At 41.8% G+C, this 27,562-nt stretch overlaps 1 protein-coding gene and 1 long non-coding RNA gene across 11 annotated transcripts in view; one reads left to right on the top strand and one right to left on the bottom strand.

Annotated features, from left to right (window-relative positions):
* Window positions 1-27,562, top strand: part of GLIS1 (GLIS family zinc finger 1) — a 192,635-nt gene that overhangs the window by 153,243 nt on the left and 11,830 nt on the right. For 8 of the 10 annotated variants that reach the window (XM_083846621.1, XM_083846626.1, XM_083846622.1 and 5 more), the window contains 4 exons: window positions 74-235; window positions 3,629-3,739; window positions 6,908-7,040; window positions 13,439-13,589. In XM_083846621.1, coding sequence (XP_083702747.1) covers window positions 74-235; window positions 3,629-3,739; window positions 6,908-7,040; window positions 13,439-13,589 — 557 coding nt within the window. The remainder of the gene's footprint in view (window positions 1-73; window positions 236-3,628; window positions 3,740-6,907; window positions 7,041-13,438; window positions 13,590-27,562) is intronic. The other 2 variants (XM_083846624.1, XM_083846623.1) reach the window with 2 other exon arrangements.
* On the bottom strand, window positions 243-27,552 carry LOC310903406. The gene is made up of 3 exons (XR_014587511.1): window positions 24,294-27,552; window positions 21,422-21,518; window positions 243-2,469 (listed from the first exon to the last, which is right to left on the bottom strand). It is a non-coding gene; the product is annotated as an uncharacterized lncRNA (long non-coding RNA).

The raw sequence follows: 27,562 nt of genomic DNA, 5'->3' as shown, positions 1-27,562 counted from the left end.
ACACTGTTCTCATTGTGGCTGCACATGGTTTATTTAATAGCGCTTTACAACGATTTTTTATGACTTTTTTCAGTTTGAAGGGTGCAACAAGGCATTTTCTAGGCTTGAGAACCTTAAGATTCACCTCCGGAGTCACACTGGGGAGAAGCCGTACCTGTGTCAGCACCCAGGCTGCCAGAAAGCTTTCAGCAACTCCAGCGACCGGGCAAAGCATCAGCGAACACACCTGGATACCGTAAGCACGATTTCATACCGGGAGTTGCACTGAGTTTTCCAATAGTCCTTGTACACAATCTGTCCTGAAACTGAAGGGTGACTTTTCCTTTTCATGAGGAGCATCTCAGAAAACTCAGCTATAAGCAACTGTACTTCCGTTTTTAATTCAGTGTGCTTTGAGAAATAAAAAATGGCTTGATCTCAGAAAGGCAAATTCAGCTGTCTTATTCATGCTGAGGAATAATGTGCACAGGAATAAGTTACTCAGCAAACTCTCCCATTGTTCTGATTCCAGTAAGAGGAGGCACCAGTACAATAAGGTATAGTATGAGTGAAAGCCGAGTCATCGCTGCTGTACTCAATGTATGTCATTGTCTCGCTTCCTATCCTGTGTTGCTTCATTAAAGTCTGTTCTGAATGAATGCAAAAGCAGCTCAGACATCTAATGGAAGGTAAATGCCTCTCAGTTTTGAACATAATTTTGGAAAGGTAAAGATACAGCTGTGGTATAAGCTAAGTACCACCACCAGAATGAACTGTAAGAAACAAATTCACCTTTATATACAGTTGGTAGTTCTGGCTCAGCTCTATGAGTCTTCTCACTTGTCATGCAGAGAAGATGGGGACCTGTCTGGTGTCTTAGGCTCTGATAAAATAAAATCACCATATTATGGGGAAAAAAAGTAAGTAGGCAACTCTGTAGACGAGTTAAGTCCCCAGCATAAAGCTTTTAAAGAATAACAGCCCAAGTTGTTCCTTTGTCTTTTTCAAAGAAATGAATATACGGTTTAATGTTTGGCCAAGTGTTTATGGGGCAGAACTTTTGAGTTTAATTGATATTTACTTTTTAAGCAGTTACACATTTCAGACAGTGCAGCATTAAGGAATGTCTAATGTACATTATGCCTTGCAAAAACAAACAAGTAAGAGAAGCGAGTCAGTCACATTTTCCAAACCAAAGCACACTTACAATAACAATGTTTTATTTATTTGAAAGTCAACCTGAGATATTTGAATTTGTAATTAGTTCTAAAATGCGTCTCTTTTGAAACTGGATATACTAAATTGGGTGCATGGTTTTGAAATGTAACTGCTTGAATCTAATGGATATATTTTTTATTAGCCAGACTCACAAAGGGAATGCCATTTATTAGTTTTGAAAGATAATTCAATGAGTTAACAAAATGAGCAAAAATATTTATATTTGTTGATCTGTGCATTATTGAAGACAAATCTCTTAACTTTCTATTTTCTTTTCTTCTTCCTGTATCTCTGTCTTAATTGTCTGAAATCTCATAAATCAGCAAAAAGGTACAGTAATCATTTTCTACTAACTTTCTTAAATGACTAAAAATATCATCCATGCTATTCTGTTTCAGGTTCTTCAAAACTGCTTCTGTAACCCTACACTATACTAAATGACTTCCACTTATTTGCATTAATTTTGAAGTCCTGTGATTGGACTTGGTGTATTGTATGAATGTGAAAAATAATGGGGCTACAGGATGGTGCTACTGTAAAGACTGCACACTGTGTTAGCTCAGTGGGCAAAATAATTGTCCATAACATCAAAGCAAATAGCCAAAGCAAACAGTCAGACTTTCATCTAGTGTCCATATCACTAAATCAAATGATTCTATCAATAATTCAAATTATACTGATTATTTGAAAAATACTCTGCTCTTTGTTCTGCTGAGGGATTTGTTGAAGTTTTCCGTAGTCTTTCCTCAGGTGTCAGTTCTCTGTGTGTTCCAGACACTCTCAATAAATCTGCTTTGCCCTGTAACTTTCTGGGTACGTGCTGTGTTAGCCTGTAAGGCCATAATTTGGTGAATGATTCTATTATTCCTTAAGAAATTTCCTGCTGGCTGGGCAGAGCAGCAGTACTTATCCTCTTGAGGTACTTACAAAGAAAAGGGGTTTATACAGACTACTTATTCCTTATTGAGTGCATTTGGAATTGGTTTTAAAGCTTCTTAATGTAGGTCATTCCATCATTTATCTACTCCAGGAGGAGAATCTGTAAATAATTTCAGAGACTTACTGTGTATGCTAGTTTGATCAGATCTCTCCTAAATCATCTGGAAGTAGATCTTTCTCCTAGGCAGAAGCAGAACAAAGGGAACGTATCTGTCCTTGTGGTGGAAAGGGCATGTCATCACTCCTTCACGAGTAAAACAACCAGTGTAAAGGACCTCACAGTCACTTCTCCCAAAACTTTTTTTTTTTTCTTTCTTTTTGTGCATCCTCTATCTGAAATCAAGGGGAATAAAGAATGTGACACTGGGGTCATGACAAACCAGTTTTCTGGCATTGGGAAAGCACCAAAAAGACTTACTGGTACAAGTGAGAAGGCCAAGATAATGTTGACAGATGAGGCAAGAAAACAAAGCAAAATGGAATGTTCAGCTTTGAAACTCTGTGAGCTTTGACACACAGCACTCCTTTGCTACCACTTAAGTCAATGGTTACTTAACAACAAGTGCCAGAGTCCCTTTGTTCAGCTTGGTAATTGCACATTCACTTGGCTGCTGTACTGTGGCACAGAGATAGTGTTTCGTTACTGGAAGTAGGCATAACTGAGAGGAGAACCTGGTGAGGCTTTCCATTATTGGGACTCCAGAATCAGCAGCTAAATTGGAGTGCCCTTTTACGTTTACTTATTTTCATAGGAGAAGAGCACACTGGAACTGCTTGCCCAGGCTCAGATGGCTTTCCCAGGAAAGTGCTCATATTGTGCCACGTTTCGGCGAGCTCTGACGCATACCAAAGTCAGCTGGAAAGGTCTTCCCAACAAAGTCAACAATAGTGGATTTTTCTTTCTGTATTGATTTGCTCAGATGTTAATGTTTGATGCAGGTTGTTTGCTTAGGAGTTATAAAAAGAAAGACATTGACGTTGTTCAAAACAGGAAAAGGGTATGAAAGAAACCAAATGTGTGCTATTCCACAAGTTTTACTCTGCTGCATGTGGAACATAGTTGTTGTAAAAACTGTGTAAACCAGAATTAGAAACCAGAGCTTCTATATTTATAATTTTGTTGGGTGTTCTCGTGATCATTTAGTCTACTGTTAAGGCTAGAAGACTTAATGCTCTCAAAGCCCATCCAATTACATCTCATTAGCATTTAATTCAGCTCAGTAATATATCCAGTGTGCAGGATTACAGATGTGTCAAATGCTCTCAGCACTTGCCTGGAGCGCAAAGTCAGAGCCATCGGTGCTGTTCTTCTGTTTGCGCTGTGTCAGGCGTTTGTACACAGACGAGTTTGTAGATCTGGAAACGGCAAGCAGAGCAAGCAGCTCAGGCTTAAAGCCATGTTGCATAGAAATGGCTGTCCTTCAGGGCTCTGTGTGCCAATTGCAGAGATGCACAGGAATATGAAATCTTTTCCCTTCCCTCACACTTACAGAAACCGTACGCCTGTCAGATTCCTGGCTGCTCCAAACGCTACACCGACCCCAGCTCGCTGCGCAAGCACGTGAAAGCTCATTCAGCCAAAGAACAACAGGTGCGTAAGAAGGTAAGACTCACCAGGCAAGAAGTGACACATCTCCAGGTCTCCACAGTTTTTTAACTTAACTTTAGTTTATATATTTTCGAATCAGGGTTCCTCTGTGATACTGCTGCAAGAAAACTCAAATTGTGCTCATTTCCCTGTTGGATTTTAATCGTTATTGCTAATCAGTTCACTTTATAGTTTTGCACTTCCAAGGCCACCACCTGGTAGTTTCAGTTTGTCCCACTCTTTCTGCCCAACCATTTCTTTCCTGTTCACAAGCCCAAATTTTGCTGTCATTCGCATAAAATGTTCACGCATTGAGTCTCTGCAAACAGCTAGTAAATACATGCTAGCAGATTATCTTGAATTCAAGTGAAACTAAGCCAGCATACTATGGAAACGTCAGAAAAGGCGTGCTTGTAATCGATCAGAATGAACCCCCACACTCTTCTCCCACCACATCTGTATTTTAAACACATTTATAAATCATTCCAAACCCAGACTGCTAGTTGTGTTTCACTAGTGTTAGATTCAAATAAGCATTTTGGTTTCTATGGGCTGAATCCTGAACTCATTATTGAACGGGAAGGCTTATGGGCTCCAGCCCAGGATCAGAGACTTGTTTATTACGCATTTGTACACGCAGTTTGTAAACAGATGATTGGGACCCCACAGAGGCGGGCTGTGACAGAACAGACCATGAGCATATTTGCGGCCCAGGAGTGGCAGAGAATACACGGCTTAGCAAGCAATGACAATTAGTTCCAACAAGCAGCAGCGGTGTCCTCAGATCCAGTCAGAACTTTTATGTCGGTGGGCAGGGCTGGAAAGGACTGCCCAGGATTGCAGCCCAGCTTTGTTTTATAGGGTAATGTGGTTTCACTACAGCTCTCGCCTTGGAAGGTTCCTCAGAGTGTGCTGTGCACATGCCTCCCACACCAGAGGTCACAAAGCACTTCTCAACAATACCGTAAAGCAACCTTTAGGTCTTACTGAGGGTAAGAGACAAAAAGCTGTAACCGTAATTGGCCACAGAAAGAGGTAGACTAGTAGTGTCAAAATCTTTTGCAATAGCAAGATCTTTGCAACAGGAAGATTTTGTTATATGAATTTCTCAGATGACCCCAGAAAGCAACCATGCTCTGTATTCTGAGGGAGAGAACTGCCCACCTCTTTCCTTCCAGTGGTTGCTGACATACTTCTTGGGGAAAGGAAGGAGGGAATTCTTTCCTAATAGCAGATATGGGTATCGTTTGTTCAGCTCTAACTACAGGGCTGAATACAGGAACTCATTAGCACCCTTTACGTCTGGACAAAGGAGCAGTCCCCATTATTACACCCCAACACCTGATGAGGCCAATTGCCAGTTCTGCAGAGGAAGGTGGGGAAAAGACCTAAATCTAAACTTTGCATTAAGGGACAAAAAGTACTTCCTGGATAAGCAGCAGGAGGCCTTAAGCATAGAACGAATACAGCAGGGCAAATGCTCTGCACACTCATTGCAAACTCAAGCTACTTGGACTTACCAGGACATCAAATATCCAGGGTTTCATATCTCGTAATCTCCTAGCTTGAGGAGTTTTTTTGCATGTATATACATACCCTCCCGTAGACTTATCAAGTCTATCTTAAAATAATGTCAATTCCTTGCTTCCTACACCTTATTTCGTAGACCAAATCTGAATTTGCTCTCCTCCAGAGGTTAGAAATCATCTTCGGATTTCCTGTCTCATTTGCCCATGATAACTTTATGAATACTTGATCCTGTGTCTTTTTTCCTTTAACCTAAAAGGCATCTGAGAAAGCAGTAGATTGGAAGAGTATTTTGATCAGGCTCTCTTAACAGGGACCAAACTGAGTCTGATTCATAAAGAAATAATAAATATTTCACTTAAGCATATTACAGGAAAAAAAAACACACACACACCACCCTTTCACAACTAAGTAAATCTCATTGTTACTGAAACAGTGACAGTCTACTTTGGACTTCAGACACAGGATAAAAAGGGAAAACACTGTTCACACTCACTTGCTCAATTTTGGTTACAGCTCTGGAAAGGCAGTTTCCTGTTGGCATCAGCTTCCTAGGAGTTCTGAGTGGCAATGATTTAGCCAAGAAATAAAAATGCTCTGCCTGCATCTGTCAGTTGAGATATGCTACCAAAATCTGCCATCTCTGATACAAAAGAAAATGCCCTGTGCTGAGACTTACATCAAAGGAACCCTGAATATTACGAACATGGCTTAGATGACTGCAGCGGTAATATTTGGTTGTTCTGAACAGCTTTACAAGCACAAAATATGAGAAAGTTAGCTGTTAATTTAGTAGTAGTTTAAGTTTAATTGGCTGCAGATGCACTTTGTGATCCAAATGTTAGATGTTTATCGTGATCAAACAAATGGCTGTATAGCAGAATTCTGAATAGGTTTGCCTGGATCTTTTATTTAGAATAACCAAACCCAGGGGAGATTGGTATGCAAAACTGTAAACAGAGAGACAATAACTATTTATTAATGGCTATAGAATATGATGGCTGTGTGTGTAATGTGAGCTCTATATTATGACAAAAGCTTGGCAACGTCAGCATGTTTGAAAGAGAATTAGAAATGCTTTTCTTTCTTAATTCTCCTCTCCTGCTGTTTTTAATATGATCGACATTGTGGTTTTCAAGAGTTTGCTTCAGACACTTTTGCCAGAGCTTTAATTTACTTGGAGAACAGCTGACATATTGGTGATACCTCGTACACATTACTGACAGCACATTATTCCACCAGTTCTAATCTGATAAGCACAAACACTTTTCTTTCCCTATCAAATGTCTTTCCAAGTGTTACAGTAAGAACGTCATGCAATCCTTTTGCCACAGAACCCAAGAAACTACAGAAAGCCTGAAAATGTGCAGTTAAACTACTGTGGAAGGTTTGAAGAAACCCAGGGTACATTATTTTCTGGAACAAACTACTCTTGATTTAAGATTAGCACACTTAACTTGTGTGCTTAAGAAAACCCAAATTATCTCTAATAAGAAATGCCAAGTAATAGATATATCCTAAATCACACCAAGTTGCTAAGAATGTGATTTTGCTCCTTCCTTGTGTACATAATCTTTAAGCAAAGAGACATGAAATTAATTAGAAGTCATTTGGTTTACTTTGAAATAAAATGTTTGTTTTATCTTCCTCTTGTAGCTAAATTCATGTACTGATATCGAACAGGATGTACTAAGTGAATGCTTAGCTATACAACAGCTCCACACATCTTCACAACACATTTTGGATGGGAAATGTGGTCGATCTGTAGGTCATCATGATTTAATTACAGGTAAGAATATTTCTAATAAGTATCATGCTAATGTGAATATAATAACAGAAAATATTGTGCGTCTGATTTGCCACTATGGAAGAGGTTAGAAAAAAAAACAACAAATAAAGTGAAATAATTTTGTGAGTTCTTTGCTAAGATCATTCATAAAACATTTTAGCTTAGGGCCAAATGAATCTGTTTTAAATTGATTTAGTAGCTCAGTTCAGGCTTTCCAGATAAACCCTAGCTTGTTCCTCTTGAGACTTAGAGAAAACCAAAGGTAAACTGGGATTAGAAAACAAGAATGCCAGATGCTCGTTCACCTGCACCAAGGGATGAGCTGGTGCTCTTTTGCTTTGTAAGAGCAAAGTACTAAATAACTACAATTACCTAGGCAAGAATTTCATCCTTTTTTCCTCACACTAAATGTTAAAAACAGCAGCAACAAAATCATCCTGTTTGACACCTCCTATTCCCCTTTCTAGTTTAAGTTGTACTAAAACATTGGAATGTACCTGGTGAGCAGGACGGAGTAGGAAGGGAAATGACCCATCATTCCAGCAGCGGGGGAGTCTGCAGTCCCGGTTTATATGTGGCTCCTCAAAAAGTGGCAAGAAGCTGGAGGGACTTGGGGGGATTACTTCAATTCTCTGGCTTTGTCATCTGCACTCCTGAGGTGTGTGAGGGCAACACATGGCCTCTGCTCTCCACCCTTGGCAGTCCAGCCTCTCCCTTCCAGGCAGGACGGGAAAGCCCAGTGACATTGCCCTGAGGATTGGGGTGCAGTTAATAACCTCAGGAATAGCCTCAGATTTCAGGTGGCCACAATAAAACAAGAAAAAAGTTACTGCTCACAGATAAATGGACCAGCCCTGACCTCACAGTGTTAGTTCTGAGAACCTCTTCTGAAATTAAAGGTTTAGTCTATCAATAATACTGGCTTTCTCCAATAATTTCTTTGCTGATTGTATCAATCTGTCACAGGGATGTTGTAAAAAACAGTAAATCTTTCCTGATACTTCCATCAGGTCACCCTATAAGAGACCCCGTCACATGCACAGTATGAAAAAGTGTCAGGGAAAATAAATCACTATTTTACAGTGAAACAGAGGTTACTTCATATTATGTGTGGTGTAATTCCATAGGCAAAACTGTTCCTCTATCATTATTTACAGCAAATAAGCTAAAGTGCTGATCCTTACAGATTTAAAGCATAAGGACATTCCTGCTGCCACCTATAGTTTGCATGCTCTTTCACATAAGCAGAGGTAATATTTCTGGACAAAGCAGCTGTAATACTGTATATAGGATATGTATGGATGAATACTGTATATGATGGTCTCTTAATGCCACTTGAAAATATGAAAGTGTTCATGGTTTGAGCTTTTCTTTTTTTTTTTTTTTTTTCTCCAAAGAAACCACATTATTAATGTGCAGAGCTCTGGGCTTTAGGGATCACTTGGATTCCTGGAGAGTTTCAGTTTTGTCTTTCTCCAAGTTAAAGCACATTTTAAATATGTCAGGGATGAAAGCCAATCATAGAAAAATGAAATATGTAAAAAACTCCCGTCCCTTGTGTCAAACTTCAAAGCAGGTTTGTGCTTAGGGCTGGGTAAGACAGTGAGGAAAAGAATATTTTGCAGTCAGAGGAGCCCATTGTTTGCTTAGATCTTCTTTTACCTTCCTTGTAAGTTGCTTCATGGCTGCTCACGTGCAAGTCTAGCAGTGCCCAAGAGTTTCTCTCACTCTCCCTGCAAAGGAAGTTATCTCCATTCAGGTAATCCCATGCAGACATCTTCTCTGGGCATGCCCGTTTTGTTATTTTTTTCTGGTCTCTCCTGGTGTAAAGCTGAAAAAAAATGCTGCTAGTCACAGATGCTTAGAGTACTATTTTGGCAACAGATGTTAAGGTTAAAGGCCAAGCCATTTAAATTATTGATTGACGACTTATATTTACAAGCTGAGGTGGTCAATGCATGAAGAGGCCCAAGATGCACAGTCCTGGACTGGGTTGCGCTTGCAGGAGCAGTCATTTATAACAGCTCCAAAGGCTTCCATGTGACTTCAGGTACTAAGAATATCATAGCTCCCTGCTGAAAAAAAGAGAAAAGAAGCTGGAAAAGAAGAGAAATTTTTGGAACTATTGAAAATGATACTGAGTGAGGCTGGAATAGCAACTGCTCTTCCTCCTTGACTTCTTTCATTGTAGAGGCACCTGGTTTCTCAGGCAAAGGGAGTGCCTGCAGCAAAGGAAATGCAGCATTTCTCTGACGTCAAAAGACTCTTCCTTACTGTTAGGGATTGGCAGTGGGAAGGACTTACCCACCATCGTGTCAGCAGGTACCTCTTGCTTCTCTGAACAAGGCAGTTCACTCTCATTCTTTTCTGATAAACTGCCACTGCCATTATTTCCTTCTAAAAGCATTGTTGTTGCTGGGCTTCACACCCAGTCATGGGATCAGAGTGACAGCAGCAGCTCCAAATTTTGAGTGTTTTAATTTTGGAAATACACACACTGAAACTTGACAACCAAAATGAGTTCCAGTAGCAGACTAAATGGCTCATGGCCTGTGTAGTGCCTAGCGTGGTACGCCCAGCACAGCGCCCATGGGCAGAGAAGGGTCTGTCCCTCTGAAGGAAGTACAGTTAATATTCTGTCGGAGTGCCCTTGTTTTGAACTTAATTTAAAATAAGTTCAATTTGGCCCTTAGTGACTCAACAGAAGTGAATAATGTCTCACTGCAGACTCACATGGAATCTCATAGTAAACCCCATCTTCCATTGCTTGTGCCACATGGCCTTGGAAGTACTCCTAATTACAGGCAGACACCCTCAGCAAGCAAAGTGAGCGAACAATAGGGGCGATGCTTGGCCTACGTTGGCTCGTCTTTTGGCTTTCTCACTAGCCAGAAGCTTAAGGGGCGGACATGGCCCGCTCCAAGCAGAAGGCTGTGCATTCTCAGAGCTTCATCACCAGGCTCAGGAGCGCACGGCGCCGTGTCTGGTGCCAGAGCAGCCTCGCAGCTCCCTTTTTCCTCTCCCTGGCCCAGCGTTGTGCACATCGGGGCTCTGGGCCTAGTCTCATTTCCTTCGGAAGCGAGACTTACGTAATCGTTCTGCTCACCGCTGTCCACATGTGTGTCAGTCCCCTTCCCCACAGTATTTTTTTTTTTAATCCGTTAGCCAAGCTCAACCACATTTGACAAACGCCCCAGAGATAATTGCGTTCTGATGAGTTTCATGAATCCTGGCAGCTGGATACCAGAGAGTGGCACCCAAAATGAGCGTTCCCCCCGCGGGAGCGGCAGGCAGGGCTCAGCTGGACCACATGCTGCTTGGCAGCCGCCAGCGCACGTGTAGCGCCACATTTGTCAAAGCGTCACGGAGGAGATGGGGACAGCTGGCTTTATCCCGACGTGCTTCGGCTGAGGTTGCGGTGGGCTGCCGATCTAGCGGTGCTGCGGGGCCGGGCTGTCAGTGCGAGGGCAGCCAGCGGCGTCTGGGGTGAGGCAGCACACGCTGCGGTGTGGCAGGAGGGCCGGGGGGACGTGAGGACAAGAGATGCCACGTGTCCAACCCAGCAGGAGCGAAGGCGTTGTGGTGAATAAAGATGTAGGAAAAGGAAAGCTCACTGGTGAACTAACCCCACAAACCTCAGCACACATGCTCCAAGCAGGGGACTTTTCCAGAGAAGGTGTAATCAGTAAGTGAAAACACGGATGAACTCGGGATAGATGGAAGAAGCCCTGCTTTAAATGGGAGAGGAGCTCCAAGGCTGGTGTGGGCAGTGGGTGTCTGCCCAAGTTGTTCCACAGCTGGGTAAATTCCTCTGCGTACTGGTCCTGGCAAAGTGTGAAAAAAAAACTCTCAGAAACTGATAGTGGCAGCAATTCTGGTTTCATTTTCTTTTCTAATGGGGTGGGTTTGAGTGCATGGGATCGTGCAGGACACAGCTCTTGGACATAAGGATGTGTGGGGTGTTCTTATTAATGTTTTCTTGCCTCTCTAGAGGGGCGTGCTGACTGTGATTTTCTTGTTCTTGTAAAAGTAATACCTGAGCAGTAGCTGAGAATCAGGTACTCTGGTACTCTGTCTTCTTCATCCACCTCAAACAAAGAATTGAAACCATCCTTGGCAGCTGGGGCAGTAAGGAAGAGCCCAGAGGAGACCTCTGAAACATTCATGAACTGTTCAGGGGTGGGATTGTAAGACAAAAAAAATGAATGTGTTTACTGGCTGCTACGCTATTAGAACTCTCTTCTGTGAGTTTTTTTACTTTTTGGGTGAGCTATCACCAAGGGGCCATTAAGGCTATCTAAGTCTGATAGAGAGCACAAATCTCCCTTCTTAGATTCAGCAGTTTCCTCCAGGCTGTGCTGCCAGTATACCTGAGCTGCGTGTGGAAATACAGCTCAAGTGTGAAATGACACAGCACAATCAAAGTCAAATGGGTGTTTGGCTCGTCTGCCAAGCCTGAGAACGAATGTGTGAACAAGAAGGGTCTGTGGCAAGTGGAATCGATTATAGTATAAAATGGACTGAAGTCACCAGCAGAATAACAGTGTTCTCAAAATGTAGCATCCTAGCTACTGACTTACTGTTATCAGAAGAGGCTTTGACAAATAAATCCTCGCATCACCTGGGAACATCTGACTTCTTAAAACCCCTTCTGTCTGGCTTTCGGTGCAGAAAGCAAGTTGTTTTCACTGGCTGGTTGACAAATGTTCTGTCTAGTGGGAGACAGAGATGATGTGGTTCATTTTCATTCTTTTAGATCTGTCAACAGCCGAGGACTCATTGTTCATGAGAGGTTTTTGACTCATCTGAAGTCCCTGACAAAGGTGGCTGGAATCGTGCCCTAGTGGTTCTAACTCTTAAGTCACAAAGAAACAGATGCTGACGTTCAGCCGTTGCTTACCCAGCCGGAGGGCTGTCACACATTCCGCCCGGCCTCAGCTTTTCCTGTTGCTTTCTGCCCGTTACATGTCCCTGAGAGGTGCTGGGATGAGTGCCATCCCGAACCCTTCCAGTGGTGCGGGACACGGCAAAGCACGGCTGACACACAGCTCCCTTTTCCTTGGTGTGTAACTCTCGCACACTGAGCAGGGGAGGAAAGGTGAACGCTGCAGAAGGAAAGAAGGCAAAGAACCTAGCCCTCAGAGGATGCATGGGGACTGCTGGGTTGTAGCTGGGCAGTGTGGGAGCTGGAAAACCTCATCTGCCCCCCACAACTTTCACAGTACAATGTCAGTGGCTGCCCTAGTCCATGTCTGTGTACATGCCCTGGTGGGCCAAAACTCTGGGAGATGTATTGTAGGTAAACGCAGAAGGGGGGAGACAGGCAGGGAAGCAGAGAAAAGAAGACCAGGTTTTTCCAAGAACTGCACTTAGAGGAGCCAGGCCTTTTTTCCCCCTGCCATAGGGTGGCATGAGCAAACAGCATCTAGAACACCAGGCAGCAAGCAGTTCTGCAGTTTCCCTCCTTACAGAGCCCGCCCTCGGGGCAGCCTTTGTGCCAAGAGCTGGAGTCAGGGGCCTGACCCCGAGATAGCCTAGATTTGGCTTAGTACATGGCTTACTCTTTAGAAGGGACATTGTAAGAAAAAAAATCCGTTATCCCAGGATCTTAATCCAGCTGTCAAAGCTTCCTCAACGAAGCACGTGCTTGAAGACATGATAGGCATTTGGCTATTGGTGCCTGACTGCTATGGCACAGAAGAGTAGCCAGAGTCCTAAAAACTGGAAATAATAATCTATGTACTACTAAACTTGTTGATTTCGTTGTCTCATTGAAAATTTCTTCTCATTCCTCTTTGCATTTAATTTATTGAGGTTTCATTCGTATCAATATGTGATATTTTTTAGTGGTCTGGGATGTCCAGTACTATACAAATTGAAAGTCAAATTAAAAATTGAAATGAACAGTGAAAAAAAATCTAGATCCTGCTCCCCCTTACACAAACACAGTACTCTGAATTGAGTGTCTAATTAAGGTACCACGTACCACTCTGCTGCCAGTATGAGCTCCAACGTGCTGCCAGCAGCTGAGCGCTGCAAGTGCTCCCTCAGAAGAACGGAGAAGGCAGGGTGAGAGTCCTGCCAGGTCCCACGGGCTGCTGGGGGGAGTGCGTACACGTCTCCAGTCACAGGACCATCTGAGAGCGCTGGAGGGGAGACACACACATGTCAAAATGCCTTGATACAGTTCGAGTGCCATGGCAAATATGGGTATTCACTATCACGCCGGGTGTCTGGGTAGGCGACCCCCTGGCAGTAGGACTGCCCCAGCAGAGGTGTGCTGCTCCGCGTGTGTATCGGGGTAGGCTGGGGGACAGGGAAGGAGTCAGGGACTGTCAGGTTACTTGGATGCTCCTTTCCTTATTTTATGTTGCAAAGTGATGTTTGTTTGTTCACAGGCATGTACAGTGGTCCCAGTGCTAACCATAATGGTCCCTCACCAGGTATATTGCCACCTCCTCACGACATCCCTTCAAGACACCATCCTCTTGACTCCACCCTCTCCAGTCCACATCACCATCAGTCACCGTTGGAAAGTGCCAGGGAAGGGTATGTGTGTGAAACATGCTTGGCCTCTGTCTGGCATGATAGTGAATGATTAATTGTTTATCTTGGTTTGCATGAATACTGTTTGAATGAAAAACACTGACTCAAACTAAGCAATTCCGTTTGTTTTAGAATCATAGAGTAATTTAATTTGGAAGGGACCTCAAAAGTTCATCTCATCCATCCACTGTGCAAAGCAGGGCAAGCTTTGATATTACTAAAAATTTGACATTACAGCCCTGTCTTTGTCTTCCACAAAATACACTGGTTTTTTTTTTCTTCACAGAGTGCAATTGCATTTAATTTTTTAAATTCTTTCTCAATGACTTGTAGATTTGGATAAGTGCAGAGAACTTTTCTTAGCTAAGATGAAAAAATTCTCAAAGGATAAAATCCAAACTATGACTCACTCGGGAATAAGGCAGTATTTGCCTTTGTAAGACTTAGTTTGTGTCAAAATGGCAAGTTTTCTCACTTCCTTGCTCTCTGTTGAGATTTTTGGTAATACATTTTTCAGCTGTAAGCATTGACCAGTAAGATCCTAATCAGGGAAGGGGATATTATCACAATGATTGCAGAGATTGCATTGCTACAGTATAGATTGTATTGCATCGCTACATTATGTGATATTCCTATAATACCATTTGTTCAAGGATCTCAAAGCATCTCAACATCAAAGAATCTCTGTAAGCCACAAAATTCAACTCATCTTTCTGCTACACTCTTGGTGCCTGCACTCATGCAAATCACACATCAAACTTTTTTTTTCTTCCCAGTGCTTTGGACAGGGAGGGTACTCTGATTTTGCTTTTCTGGTAGGAACTTAAGATACAGAGAGAAAAGAGACCTTTGCCTAATAATATGTTGGGGTTCTTCAGCAAAGCCAGCAAGTGAATGTAGATTTTTTCTTTGTCAGTGACTGACCCATCCCTTCTTTTATATGGGGAAAGGAAAGTCCAGGAAGTTTTAATTGTACTCTTTAAGCAACAGACAGAAAGAGGGGTGCATGGAAAGAGCACAACAAGGAAAATACACCTGGAATAGTTGGAGAACTGTCTGACTGAGGAAATTCAATTAGGAACAAGCTACTGCCTTTTTTTTCTGAATTGGGGAATGAATGCTGTAGAAAGCTTAGCTTCTATACCCTGTTCCTCCCTCAGCCACCTCTTCTGACCCGTGCCAGTAACAAGTGCCTCCCCACCATACAATGCATATCTGCCCATCATAGGAGTAGACTTCGTCCCTAAATTACTGAAAAGCTTGCATAAGATGTCTGTGCCCAGTCCCTCTCCCCCCTGCCCTGCCACCCACATTCCTGACCTTTTATTTCCTGTTGACAGACTCATGCCCATGGCAGAGACATGGCCAACAAGAGGCACTGGGCACGAGGATTTAGGTGGAGGTTGCGCCAGGTAAATGTGAGGTTTTCTGTAGCAGAGAAGGCAGTGAGTGCAAACAGGAGGAATGGAGATGAGAGCCAAAAACGAAGGTAATCCACAAGCTATTCTTTCCCTGCAGCATGGGACAAGTTGAGCCCAGGGGAGTAGGGTTCTTTGCTCTCTGCTCCCCAGTGCAGTGCTCAGCTGTTTCTTCCTTCACGTGGTTGTAGGATAGGCTTCCTAGGGGCATTAGGGCACAAAAGACCAACTGAGAATGGAACAGACTAAAGGTACACTATAGGAGGGATTTAACTGGTGGTCAGTGAGGTAGATTTGTTTCCAAAGCACTTTACATCTTGGTACTGTTAATAAGAAATGAAATCAAAGATCTGACCAGAATGAGGGCAGCAGTCAACTTTCCAATTTGAGGAGTTGGAAGCTCCCAGATAAATTCTCCATCCTGCCCCTTGTGTCTCCCCACCAGAGAACGACACTTCTCTTCAGCACTCCCTGTGCTGAGTGAGCTGAGCTTCTCACCGGCTCTTTCTCCAGACGTTGTGATCATTTGCTTAGGCCAAAGCTTACATCAGAATGGTCACTGCTGTTTTCAGTTCTAGTGGAATTAGTATTCTTTCTCAGAGGAGACGACAGTGCTGATGCATTATGTCAGTGCTTACATACTTAAGTAATGCAAAGTCTTCGTGGAAACACCATAGTTAATATCCTATGACAAAATGTAAGCCTGGGATTATAACAGATTTCTATCCATGAACCAGACATCAGGAAATAGAGAAGGGAATGTATTTTTTAATGGTTATTTTAAAACAGGCTATCTAGTTTCATGACATAATGATTTGGAATTTTTCAGGATCTCAAATACCATTTTCTAAACTCAAATAATACGCATTCAGTATTGTCACACCCAGCTCCAGATCTTCCTTCTGTATTTTAACTGTTTATACTTACATTATTAAGGACTGCTGAAATAAAGCCCATCCGTGGCATTTTAATTGCAAATACAGAAAGCTTAGTGTGAACTAACAGTCTTTGAATTTCATTTAGCACAGTTTTGTGTAAAGCATTCATTCATTTAACTAGGAAAAATCACTTAATAATCTAATACCTGGAACCACTGAATTCTAGACCTGTCACCCCTTTACCAGTTCGTAGCAGCATGCCATTACTCATACAAAATACACATGGTTCACAATAGGAAAGAAACTCCTAACACTACCTTTCTTCATGTGAACTGCTCTAGCTGGCTGGCACACATATAATGTTTTGCCTCATTTGTCAGCTGTCTCAGCATTCATGTTTAAGTAAATGCAAAGAATTTCTATACTGTGAATCAGTACGATGACAAGACTGGATTGCATAAGTCTGTGGAATGAACTAAATGATTATTATCAAGAAATCTAATTACTGAGTCATCAAATACGCAAGATGCCAAAAACTACACGAGGCAGAGTACAAATAGTCTACTCAAGTTCGACAGAAGATTCAGAATTTGATTTAAAGCTTTTTTTTTTGAAAATAAAAAAAAAAAAGCCCTATGCCATACCATCCTTTGCCAAAGTCAATACCAAGTGCAGCAGTCAATTTTCCCAAATGGTTTACTAGGACATTTAAATAGTTTGACAAAATTATCTAATTCACTTGAAAATGTTCTAACAAAATCTGACTTCATTACCAAATGTATTTATACTGGCGTTATACAATACGGAGAATATTTTTTCAAATTCTGGTATGAAGTATACGCTAGACCAAATAATTTACTTTAACTTATATTGATATTAATTAAACTAAAAGTGTGTGACTGAGAAATACTTTGGCATCCAGAAAGTGTGCTTGTCATGATCCGAGTTTAAATGTATATTTATTTTTTACTTCAGGTAGCAAAATGTTATTTTAGCATGTCTTGTAGCATATGCCATGTACAATGTCTAATTTGGTTTCATTTTGTCCATTGCAAAAGTACTCCATTTTGATTTGTAGCAGTATGAAGATGGAAGCACAGCTTTTAGTATTAAATCTTAGGTGGATGTTGCACTTGGCTTTCTCTCTGCTATTTTTTTAGCTGGTATTATCTAAGTCATCTAAAAATGTATTTAGTTGTATTTGTAGACCAGTTCTCTAAGTTCCAGTTTAAAATGTTTAGTGTGATAAATTATCGGTTTAAATGAAACTGATCTGACTAAAGTTAAATGAGTTTAAGTGGTGGCGCAAAGTAAGGGATTTGCACCAATTCAGCTTAATGACCGAACAAGGTCACTTTGTAGGATCTGAACACAGTCCCTCTATAAGTGACTGTGAGGCCCTCAGTCACTCGTGCTGCTCATAACAAACAGCACTTATGTTCTCAAAAGAAGCTGGGGGGACTGACAAATAATAACTTCACCAAGAAGGTGATGTGTCTCCAAGGGAAAGGAAAGCAAAACTATTTTTTATATCCTCCTGTGGCAATTTAGGTCATTTCTGCTCTGTAAACACAACAGTAAATGAAGAACTAGTGAGATTAAGACATCTATGATGTCCATAGGTGATGATTAATGAGAACTCTGAATCCAGTCTTATAATTATGGTGAGTCTTTAATATCGAGGATTAAGTCATCAAGGTTAGAGTAAAGGGTTTACAGAACTCTCTTTTGCCCAGGCTTCTCACCAGCTAACTGCAACCAGTTCAAACCATGCTTCAGACCTCCCTGAAGAGCCACTTACCCATACAAAATCACAAGAAACAGGACTTAAGAGCAATCAAATGAAAAGAGACATTTTAATCAGGCTGCTTAAACATCAGAATTTTTGTTTGCTTGCTTGTTAGCACCTGTTAATTCAAATACCACAGAAATACTTCACTGTAAAGAGATCTCTGTTAAAAGTTAGTCCTTCATTTCCCTCTACTTCAAGTAAAACAAGGTACACAGAGCCTCCCTTTTTGCTCAACAAGGGAACACCAGATTTGAAATTCCTGATATTTTTAAGGTTGAAAAAAATACGCAGGATAAAATCCTGTGCGTTAGGTTTTTGTTTGTATTACTATCATGTTATACTTATTAAGAAGGGTGTAAGCCAGATCTTGCATTGGTAGAATCTTTGTAGGAAACAAACTTTTACTCTCAAGAAGTACTCTGGAGAACTAAATACCTACACAGTTTTAAAACAGTTCTTAGGACCAGGGAGATGCATCATTCATTCATTGTGAATTCCACTGGAGAATACTCTTCATTTATAATAGAATACACAAGTCAGTGTTTTAGACTTTCTTTCAAAAGCACTAAAACCAATAACAAGAAACAGATATCCCTGACAGCTGAAAACATTTTCAATGGAGGAAGCCAAGAACCCATCATAATTTATCTCAGTGTTATGGACCTGAGCACGCAAAAGGGGCATCAGTACATCTGTACAAAGAAAGAACAATGTACAGGTGCGGAGCTGAGGTTCATGTAACAAAGAAAATCAGTAATTAAAAGCATCTGGTTGCAAATCCCAAGTCATTTATCTCATTGTAGAAAATGTGATCAGAATTAATTTATAATCATGTCCAGATAGGCTTATACAGTTTTTTTCCCCCATAAAGCAAAATTAGCATTAGTTTAGGCTTACTTCAATGATACACAGTTAAGAATAACTTAGTGTTTGATCATTGGGTAAAATATTGTTTGGCCATCAGCAGAAATAGGTGGACATGTACTTCATTTATGTTTCTAATAGAGCTGGATTGCCATTCATTAGAGAGCCTAAAAAAGGGAGCGCTATGATCACAGTCACAGAGTGGCTGAGGTCAGAAGGGACCTCTGGGTCCTCTGGTCCAACCTCTGCTTAAGCAAGGCCACCCAGAGCAGGGGGCCCAGGCCCACGTCCAGGCAGCTTTTGGAAGATCTTCAAAGAGGAGTTCTTCTGGCTCTGTCACCCACACAGCACAGAAGAGCTGCCTGATGGTCAGACAGAACCTCTTGGGTTCCAGTTTGTGCCCATTGCCCCTTGTGCTGGCACTGGGCACCACTGAGGAGAGCCTGGCTCCATCTTGTTGCACCCTCCCTTCAGGCATTCATAAACATTGATAAGACCCCAACTTGGTGACTGCCCAGAAGAGACACTGTAAGCAAAACTAGCTTAGAGTAAGAGAAAGGCACAGGAGAAGGAGGGAGTTTAAAAGAGTTGATCAGAGTAAATCAGGAAGCATTTAAAATGGATTCAACCACAGCTCTTCTGCATTATGTAAATGATCTTAGCCATTACTGGTTTTATCTGTAGGTAAATTGTGTGCTTAACATATGTAAAGCTGTTTTTTTTTTCTTAGTTCCCTTTTCATTTTGTTTTGTTGTCTAAGCAGAACTTCTGCAGTTAGATGTAAGCTATATACACCAAGCACAATAATTTGTCATGATACAACAACTTGTTACGTTATCTTAACATCTCCCCCTATTTGGTGTAGTGCCTTTTTGGCTGTAAACTTGAGGAAAGCAGGTGTCAGCTACCTGTGAAGAATCTACCTACACCTGGAAGCATCTTGCTGCACACTTGCCAGAGAATAATGACCTTAAATGACTAAAATAAGACAGATCAGTCAAGCGTGCAGTACGTGTCAGATAATATAGTGTAGACAGTATCTGTGTTTGATTGCATGTCTTAGTAATTGGCTTCCTGGCAATCACTTGAACCTAAGGCAGTGTTCTTTATCTAAATCTGTTTTGATATTTCTTTGAGCACATTAAAAATGATTTTTTTTATTTTTTTACGTTTACTTTGGTAACATTTTCCTGCTAGATTGTTAGAAAGAATAAGATTTCAAGTTTCTGTTATAGTGCCTTCCACTGTCGTGATTCATCAGTTTCTTTTCAAGGAAAATTATTGAATGAACCCTTAAAAATAAAATGTATTTTAGTTTGGCATAGTTCCAATAATGATCACCAAGATCTAACTGCTCTGCAGAAATTGCATATCCAGTAAGAACAATTGTAAAGATATTACTTTAACATAGAAAAGCCTATGTTTATGTCTATGTGAGTCCTTTTGTGTAGGTAATGAAATGAGTTACAAAATAGTGAGTTATGTTTTATGCCCAACTATGAGACTTGTGTGTATTTGTTAGAACGGATTGCAAGTGTTTCAGTAACTGTAGCTGAAGAGAAGGTCCCTGCAGAAGGCCTTTGAGTGTACCAAGAGAGGACTCCTCTGGCTCCTGTGTAATTTTCATCCAGAAGCTGTTTGCATATCACTGTTGATTGGTATTACTATTCTAAAGCAATTAAATGACCTAAGACTCTCAAGTCATATTAAAAGCTTCTTTGGATAGTGTTCTCCATGATGCTTATGAAACCCCTCTGAGTGCGCTTGTACACTCACTTGTTGGCACTGCTCAGTGAAGATGCAGCACTGGATTAAAGCAATCCAAAGCAGTATTCTGAATTAAAAAGAGTAGTTTGTACTTAACTAGAAGCTAGGAAGAGGCTGACATTTCCTTAGTCCTGCTTTAAAGGTGCTACACATGGAGGTATTTCACACGCTGCCCTACTAGCAGAGCCAGGAATAGTCCAAGGCTCTGACCAGCAGGCACCTCTCAAGCCAGCCACAACCAGAGCAAGCAAACAAAACTAAAAATACAGTGTCATATCTTGCAGTCACAGAGCAGAGACTGAGTATCAAACAGCCCAATAACTTGTTTGCTTGCTGTTTATAGAAAAGGATAATAAAATGCAATGATGCCCAGCAAGGTGCTCTTCGATGAACAATTTATAATATAGCAGGGAGAGGGGGGAAGAGAAGAAAGGAAGAAAGAAAGAGAGAAAGAAAAGATTCCTTGCATTCCAGAAACCTAGCCAGAGGCACCTGGCAGTGATTAGTGCAAAGGTTCACCAAACTTCAGATAGAGTCTGTCTTTAAAAAAAATAGAGAAAAAAAAAGGGAACGGTATAACTGTTTCCTGAGCATGTGCTGACAGAAATTCCCGTAGGGCAAGACCCAGAACAGAAACACGTGGCAACAGATTGGGCGCTATCCAGAGACCAGATTAGCAGAGCTTTACACATCATTTTTAATATTATGGGAAGAGATGAAAATCAGTGTTAACTTTTTTTTTTTTTTTCATTAAAAAAAAAAAATAATCTCCTGGTCCTGGAACTTCATTGGACTTTCTCATAATATAAGTAACTGTGAGGCTAGGGGGAGTGAATTTATGAATGAAAGGGTTGGCGTGCTGGATTTTATGGTAGAACCTGGTTTCATGGAAACACCTCAGGTTTTGCAACTAACTGCAATGCTGTACAAGTCACGCTAAATCATGGAGCTTCTTAGCTTTGTGCTTCTCACATTGGTGCTTATTATATACTTTTCTTCATAGTAACGTGAGTTAAAAATAATTGTCAAAGTCTAGATTGTGTTATGTGTCAATATGGTATACATGAGAACTGTATTACGGTATGGTCTTAAAACCCAAAATATATAAAAACTTACTTGAGATAAAGGACAGATGTTTTTCAGTCTGGATTTGGTCCTGTTTCCACTGAACTCAATGGGACATGGGTTGAGGTTCTTCATCTAGCTTAGGAATCTGCCAATCAAGCCATCACATCATAAAAAGGAAAAAAGAAAAAAAAAAGAAATGACAGTTTTCATATTGGAAACATCCCTATCTTAGATATTTCTCTTTTGTGGTTAGGTTTCATTCTCAATTATTATTGAAGAATCTTAGTTTGAATTTATTTTCATTATTTTTCAATTTTCAATTTAAATATTTGCCATATAAGTGTACTGTGTGTGGTTTTTGGCAGTCAAGACATGATTAACTAGATGATGAAAAAACTCCTCTTAAAACTTCTCTAAATCTGGCTTTACAATTTGTTACTCTGTTAATTTGTCCAGGAACAGCTATTGAACAGAGTGGCTAAAGCAAAGTATAAAACTATTTCTAACTCCAACCAAGTAGTATAGATGAATATGGAAACCGTACATTACCATCTTGACAGAAAAATCAGTGTCAATATGTATTTATTTTTGGTTCTGTATTTTACAAGAATATTGAAACAAAACATCTGGTGTGAATTGTGAAAATGCACAAATTCTTATGCACCACCACGTACTTGTGGAAACCAACCCAGGAAGCAGGATAAATGATTCTAAAGTAAGATAACGGCACTTGTAGCCTCTTAGGCGAGATTGAGATCTTGTGGAGATCATTGCTAACTCATGGCATTCCTGGATAGTTTCTTCACATACGTCTTTCTTATAATTTAATCTTAACTTTTACAATCAAAAATATGTAACGTGAAAACACAATCACAAGAAAAATTACATAAAAGTCTGGGATTTCAGTTTGAGATTCTTAAAGGTATGCACTTTATAAAATGAGAGAAGACAGAGTAGTATCTTTTGTGGCTGGACTTTTAATTTAAAAAAATCCTTCTGTTAAGATCCAGATTTCTGTGAGTTTCTACTGGTATGAGTGGCTTTGCAGTACAGGGGAGGAACTGGCTCGTTGTCTGTGTCCAACACGTGGTGTAGTGGCTCTTCATGGGTAGTATCCCATCTGACTTCAAGAGCTTACCTTAGGAAGGGCCATGAACCAGGTATTTTACAACTGTGTTTAGCAAGGTGCAGAAATGCGTGCAGTATCATAGTATCAAAGTATGTTATCCACTTAGGATCAGTTCTTCCAATAGTGTTCTGTCAGTTGTGGGGATGACAGAATTACAAAACCACAATTTTTCTGATTAGTCCTTTTACTTAATTGCTTAGTGATGCATCCTCAGGAGAAGAGCGCATTAGCTTTGCAATTCCACCTGAAATCATAAGTCCCTCAAGACTAGTATTATGTCTTCAGCGCCATCCTACACATGGTGCTTCAAAGGGAATTTGAAAAAACCCACAATACCTGGTCAATCATATGAAGTTGTGTGATGAGTGAAGAGTGAGAATTCCTCTCTGACTTTTTGGGCGATCAGTTTACATCCTGAAGCACAAGATTTGATTACCCCGTGTCTAGCATGGAAATGTTGGTTTTGGCCATTAAATTATTCAGTCCATTTTAAAAAAAAATAGCTAGACTGTTTGAGTCTGTGACTTCCTGTGGCTATGAATGCCACAGGCCAAGGCATGCTGTGTGAGCAAAATGTTCCTTTTGTTTTAAACTGACCTGCCTCTCCCTGTGGTGAATGCCCTGTTGCTCCTTTATCTTGGGCAGGGTGGAGAGGAGGCTGGCTCCTCCACTGCACCACTGTAAGTCTTCAGGTGAAAAAGCTTTCCTACCTGCTCCATGTATTACATTCAACAAAGTGTTTTTTTTTCTTTTTTTTTTCTTTTTTCTTCACATAAGGGACATATGGTTTCTGATAATGGAGTAATAAAAGCTTTGCAGTGTGTTAATTTGTTATTTGAGATAATGAAAACATCATCAGGCATCCTAATAAGACAGGGTACATTGTATCAGCAGTGCAAGCAATCTGTAAGAACTGTTCATCCTTAGCTTTGTCAACAACATCAGGGAGATAGGAAAAAGATGTATTCTCTTGAACAGAACGATTCGGAATAGTCAGGAGCCCTCAAATTTAATGAATTAAAGAAGGATTTTTCTGCATGTATGTGAGAGGTAGGGATGTTTATATATATACAAATATATATTTATATTTGTGTTCTGTATGTAGGCACAGATATATGTTAAAAGGCCCCAAAAGGACCTGCAAACTTACTGAATTATGCAAGTTACAATTAAAATAAAATATATGGCATATATTTGTTATTAATATCCAAACCAAAGCAAATTGTGGTTGTAGTACAGTATTAACAGGAAATGTACAGGCTATTAGTTATTGAAACATATGCCTGTGCTACTGCCTGGGAATTTTTAATGTATCCAGCTGAGTTTCAGCTTTAAGTAGTTTGCCATTTCTTCTTCCATACAGAAGGCAGCTCCTTTTAAGCTCTTTTCTGCTGCTAATGCATTATATATTTAATGTGTATCAGGAATGATTCCCCCTATCCTTTAACAACCTGAGTGTCACAGCAACCTGAGCAGCAGGCAAATATTCAGGACAGAATTAAAAACAGGGCACTGGCAATGGGACGGTTACTTGATAAAGAACTCTCCTTGGGAGTGCCAGAGCACACGTGCACACACACACGCACAATCGTATTTTCGGGGCCAGCCTGAGCTGTAGGCATTGTGATGACTATTTTAAGGAGACAATCCCCATGATGGCCACTTGTGCTAATACAGCCTGATTTTTCTGCTGAGCGTAGCTCTTTCCTAGCTACAAACTGTGCCCCAACATATGGGAAACGTGAAATTCCCTGCTTGGGAGAGCCTGAGCAGAGCAGATTTTATAGTTACCTGCGCAAACCGCTGGGAACTCTTCACATAGAGGAGGCAGAGCTCGTCGTGTTACACGGCGCGCTCGGGGTTTCGGCTCAAGTTGCTGCGCTGCAAGTTCCTAGGATACTGGCTGCCTGCAGACAGCTATGTTTGCCGAGCTCCAGCACCGTGACAGCGGTGCCGAGTGGAAGCGGGGAGCTGGCAGCCCAGCTCACCCGGCTGGAGCAGGGCCCCGCGCACCGCCGAGCCCCTGCTGCCTCCCCGGTGGCTGCTGGTGCCCCTCTCGCCTCTCTCAACCAGCCACCCCAAAGTTTTCAAGGCACGAGCCCTAACACAACTGCTGAGCTCACGCACAGGCAAAAATAGAATAGGAAAGAGAGTGAGAGTGGGGACAAGCACTGCTCTAACAGTAGTGACAAGTTCCTCTCACAGGGTTGATCTAACTAGACTTTGGGAAGAGTTAAGTGGAAGCCGGGATTTTCAGCAATCCCCCAGGCAGACAACTTCAATTTACCACTTTTGTTAGCTGTGCACCATGCCTGCACAGAATGTGAAGGTGCAATTACTGCACCAGCCAACCAGCATTCAAGGCAGAACGGGGCCGGCCCGTACGGGGGTCGCATCCCCCAGCAGCCAGCACAAGGCGTTATGAGAGCAGGCACGGGAAACCCAACACGGGCAGTTGCAGAGTACGTGCTCACCAGGAGCATTTTCCTCCCTCATTCAGCGTGGTTTTTGGCTGGTTTCTGGCCTCGGAGTTTTCAGTACATCTTTTGTTTCTCTTTAAAATGTGTGTGTGGTCATTACCCATATAAATGTCACTATCATGATCTCTTTTAGCTATTACCCTTCCAAAGAAAACAACTGCAATCTTTTTAATCTCTTTTCAGATAGAAGCATTTCCAGGCTTCTAATAGCATTTCTGGCGTGTCAAGGACAGTGTCTCCATGTGCCGTTTGAACGGGGTGGGGACCGTTCTGTAATTTGTGCTTGTGCTTTGCCAGCACTCCCGGCAGCCCTGGCCGAGGCTGTACCACGGCTTTCCTGCAGGTCCCAGCAGATAACGGCAGCCCCATCTTCATGCAGCACCCACCACAGACACACGTTGGAGAGAATTTGCAGAGGATACGACGTGTAGCTGGGCAGCAGGACAGATCAGTTTTGTTAAACGCCTTCTCCACCGAGGCGTTTGAGGAACAGCTACAGCCGCATGGGAGCTGACCTTTGCGTTTAGCTGCTGCTTAGCAAATAAACTCGGTATTTTCCCCCGAGCATCTGCTCCTCAGCCGTTTGCAGTCTCTGAAAAGCATTTTCTGTCTCTGACCTGAAGAGGGCACAGCAGCCCCCCATTCCCCCACCAACACAGCTCTGCGCCCCTCTTTTACCATGCCCATAGCCCCAGGCCTTTACCCACTGGTTGGGTAAGGACCATCCAAGCTTGTTTTATTTTATATTTTTTTTCTGAGTTCTTTTTAATATTCACTTACAAACAAACAAACAAAACCTCCAGCCTAACACTTTTTTTTTTCTATGTTGAGTTTTAGAATTCTGCTTTAGTCCTCCTTATGCACTGCTGGCCTTTGCTAATGGGGGGCTCCCTTTTTCACAAAAAGTTTATTTTCCAGTTCTTAAATATTGAAAGGTTTGAAAATACCCTTGCCTTAACCCATTTAACAATGCTTGTTTATTTCTTCAGTTTAGTTTGAGATATTTGGGCTGTCTTTGGTCCGCATTATATGCCTTATTTTTCTTCTTTGGGGTGAAGGAGTTATTTCGTGATAGGATTGGCTTTGACTGGTTGATTTATTTAAGCCCCTCTTAACAGAGCGTCACTGTGACGCTGTGTCACTGAGACAGCTTTTGGCAGCATTCCCTTGCTTCTCACGTTACATTTGATTATGCCGTTGTCACAATTAATTCACAGTTCATCTGTATTTACCTCCTGAACACTCCCAGGTAGTGCTTAGCCCTGTGTCCAGCATAGCCTTGCTGCACAAGTTTTAGTTCCAGCTGCTCAGCAGCAGTCGTGCAAACTGGTGTGAAACTGCTGGCCAAAGCATGGCGTGTGCTGCCTGAACGGCTTGTACGCTGCTAGAGGAAGTCACCGGTGTTAGGTTTGATTAGTGATCTTACTTGATTCTTTGTACTCCTGCAATGGTGTGTGCTCCATATTTTTTCCAGCTAGGTGGCATAGATTATAACCTGCTGTGGCGTTTTTACTTCTCCACCTCAGGCCCTGCAGCTATGAAGTTTCAGCAGCGTGGCTCCCAGGTAGTTTCTCTGGGGTCTGAAGGGTCCAGTGCTGCTCCAAGAGACGTTTCCCGTGTTTAACTAAAGCTCCAGAGACAGCAGAGGGTATATGGTGAATGCCTGTTCCATTCAGCCCTGTGGCCAAAAGACTCCTCTGGCAAAGGCTTAGTCCTTCTGGGGCCGCTGCCATACCTGGCCTTGGTGGGATGGGCAAGCCGCGGCCAGGAAAAAGCACGGCTGTGACTCCACCAGTGGTGGCGGTGTGACCAGGGCCTTCGTGGAAGTGGGTTAGTGGGGCTCTTCCTCAGCTGCTCCGGCTTGCTTTGGGAATGCCGGGTCAGGCCTGTCCCCTGAGCGGGACTGCCCCACGCTCCTGGGCTGGCCCAAGTCCCAGATGTCTGAGGAGAATTTTCCATCCGGCAGGAACCAACCCGTCCCTGCCGTCCACTGAGCAGTGCCTCCAGAAGCAAACCCTTACTCAGGCCTTTTCTTTGAAAGGACAGTGCCATCTGTTGCAGCTCAATTTGTATTTCTTGCAGTGAAGTCTGAAAAATACCGTATGAGGAACGACTGAAAACTAATGCTTTTCTTTGTCTTGGCTGAAACCTGGGTGTAAAGCTTTAATCTGCTACAACGACTAAGGCACTCGAACAATTTACTTGCATTCACTCATTCTAAGTATGTTCCCCACTCCTGTTTCTGGACATGTTTCTCAGCTTACACAATTTTAAATTAAAACTGACCCGTGTCTAAGTTGCTTTCTGAGGAGTGATGTCATTTTGATTCTGTCATTACGATTAGCACAGGAAGTCAGCGTAAAGGAACATAAATCATTTTCTAACTGCCTTCCCTGCTAATGAAGACCTGAAAGCAGCACTGCATTACCATGCTTTTTTTTTTTTTTTAACAACATAATTTATATCTGCAAAATAAATGTTTCCATAGTTTTGCCATCATGGAAATAAGGCCTTTTAAGTATTTCATTTTCCCATATTGTGATGTGATATGTGAAGTTTTTCTGAATTTTCTTTTTCTAG

Source organism: Anser anser (assembly GCF_964211835.1).
Source record: "Anser anser genome assembly, chromosome: 8".
NCBI classification, from domain to species: domain Eukaryota; kingdom Metazoa; phylum Chordata; class Aves; order Anseriformes; family Anatidae; genus Anser; species Anser anser.
This window is presented reverse-complemented; position numbering and strand designations above follow the sequence as displayed.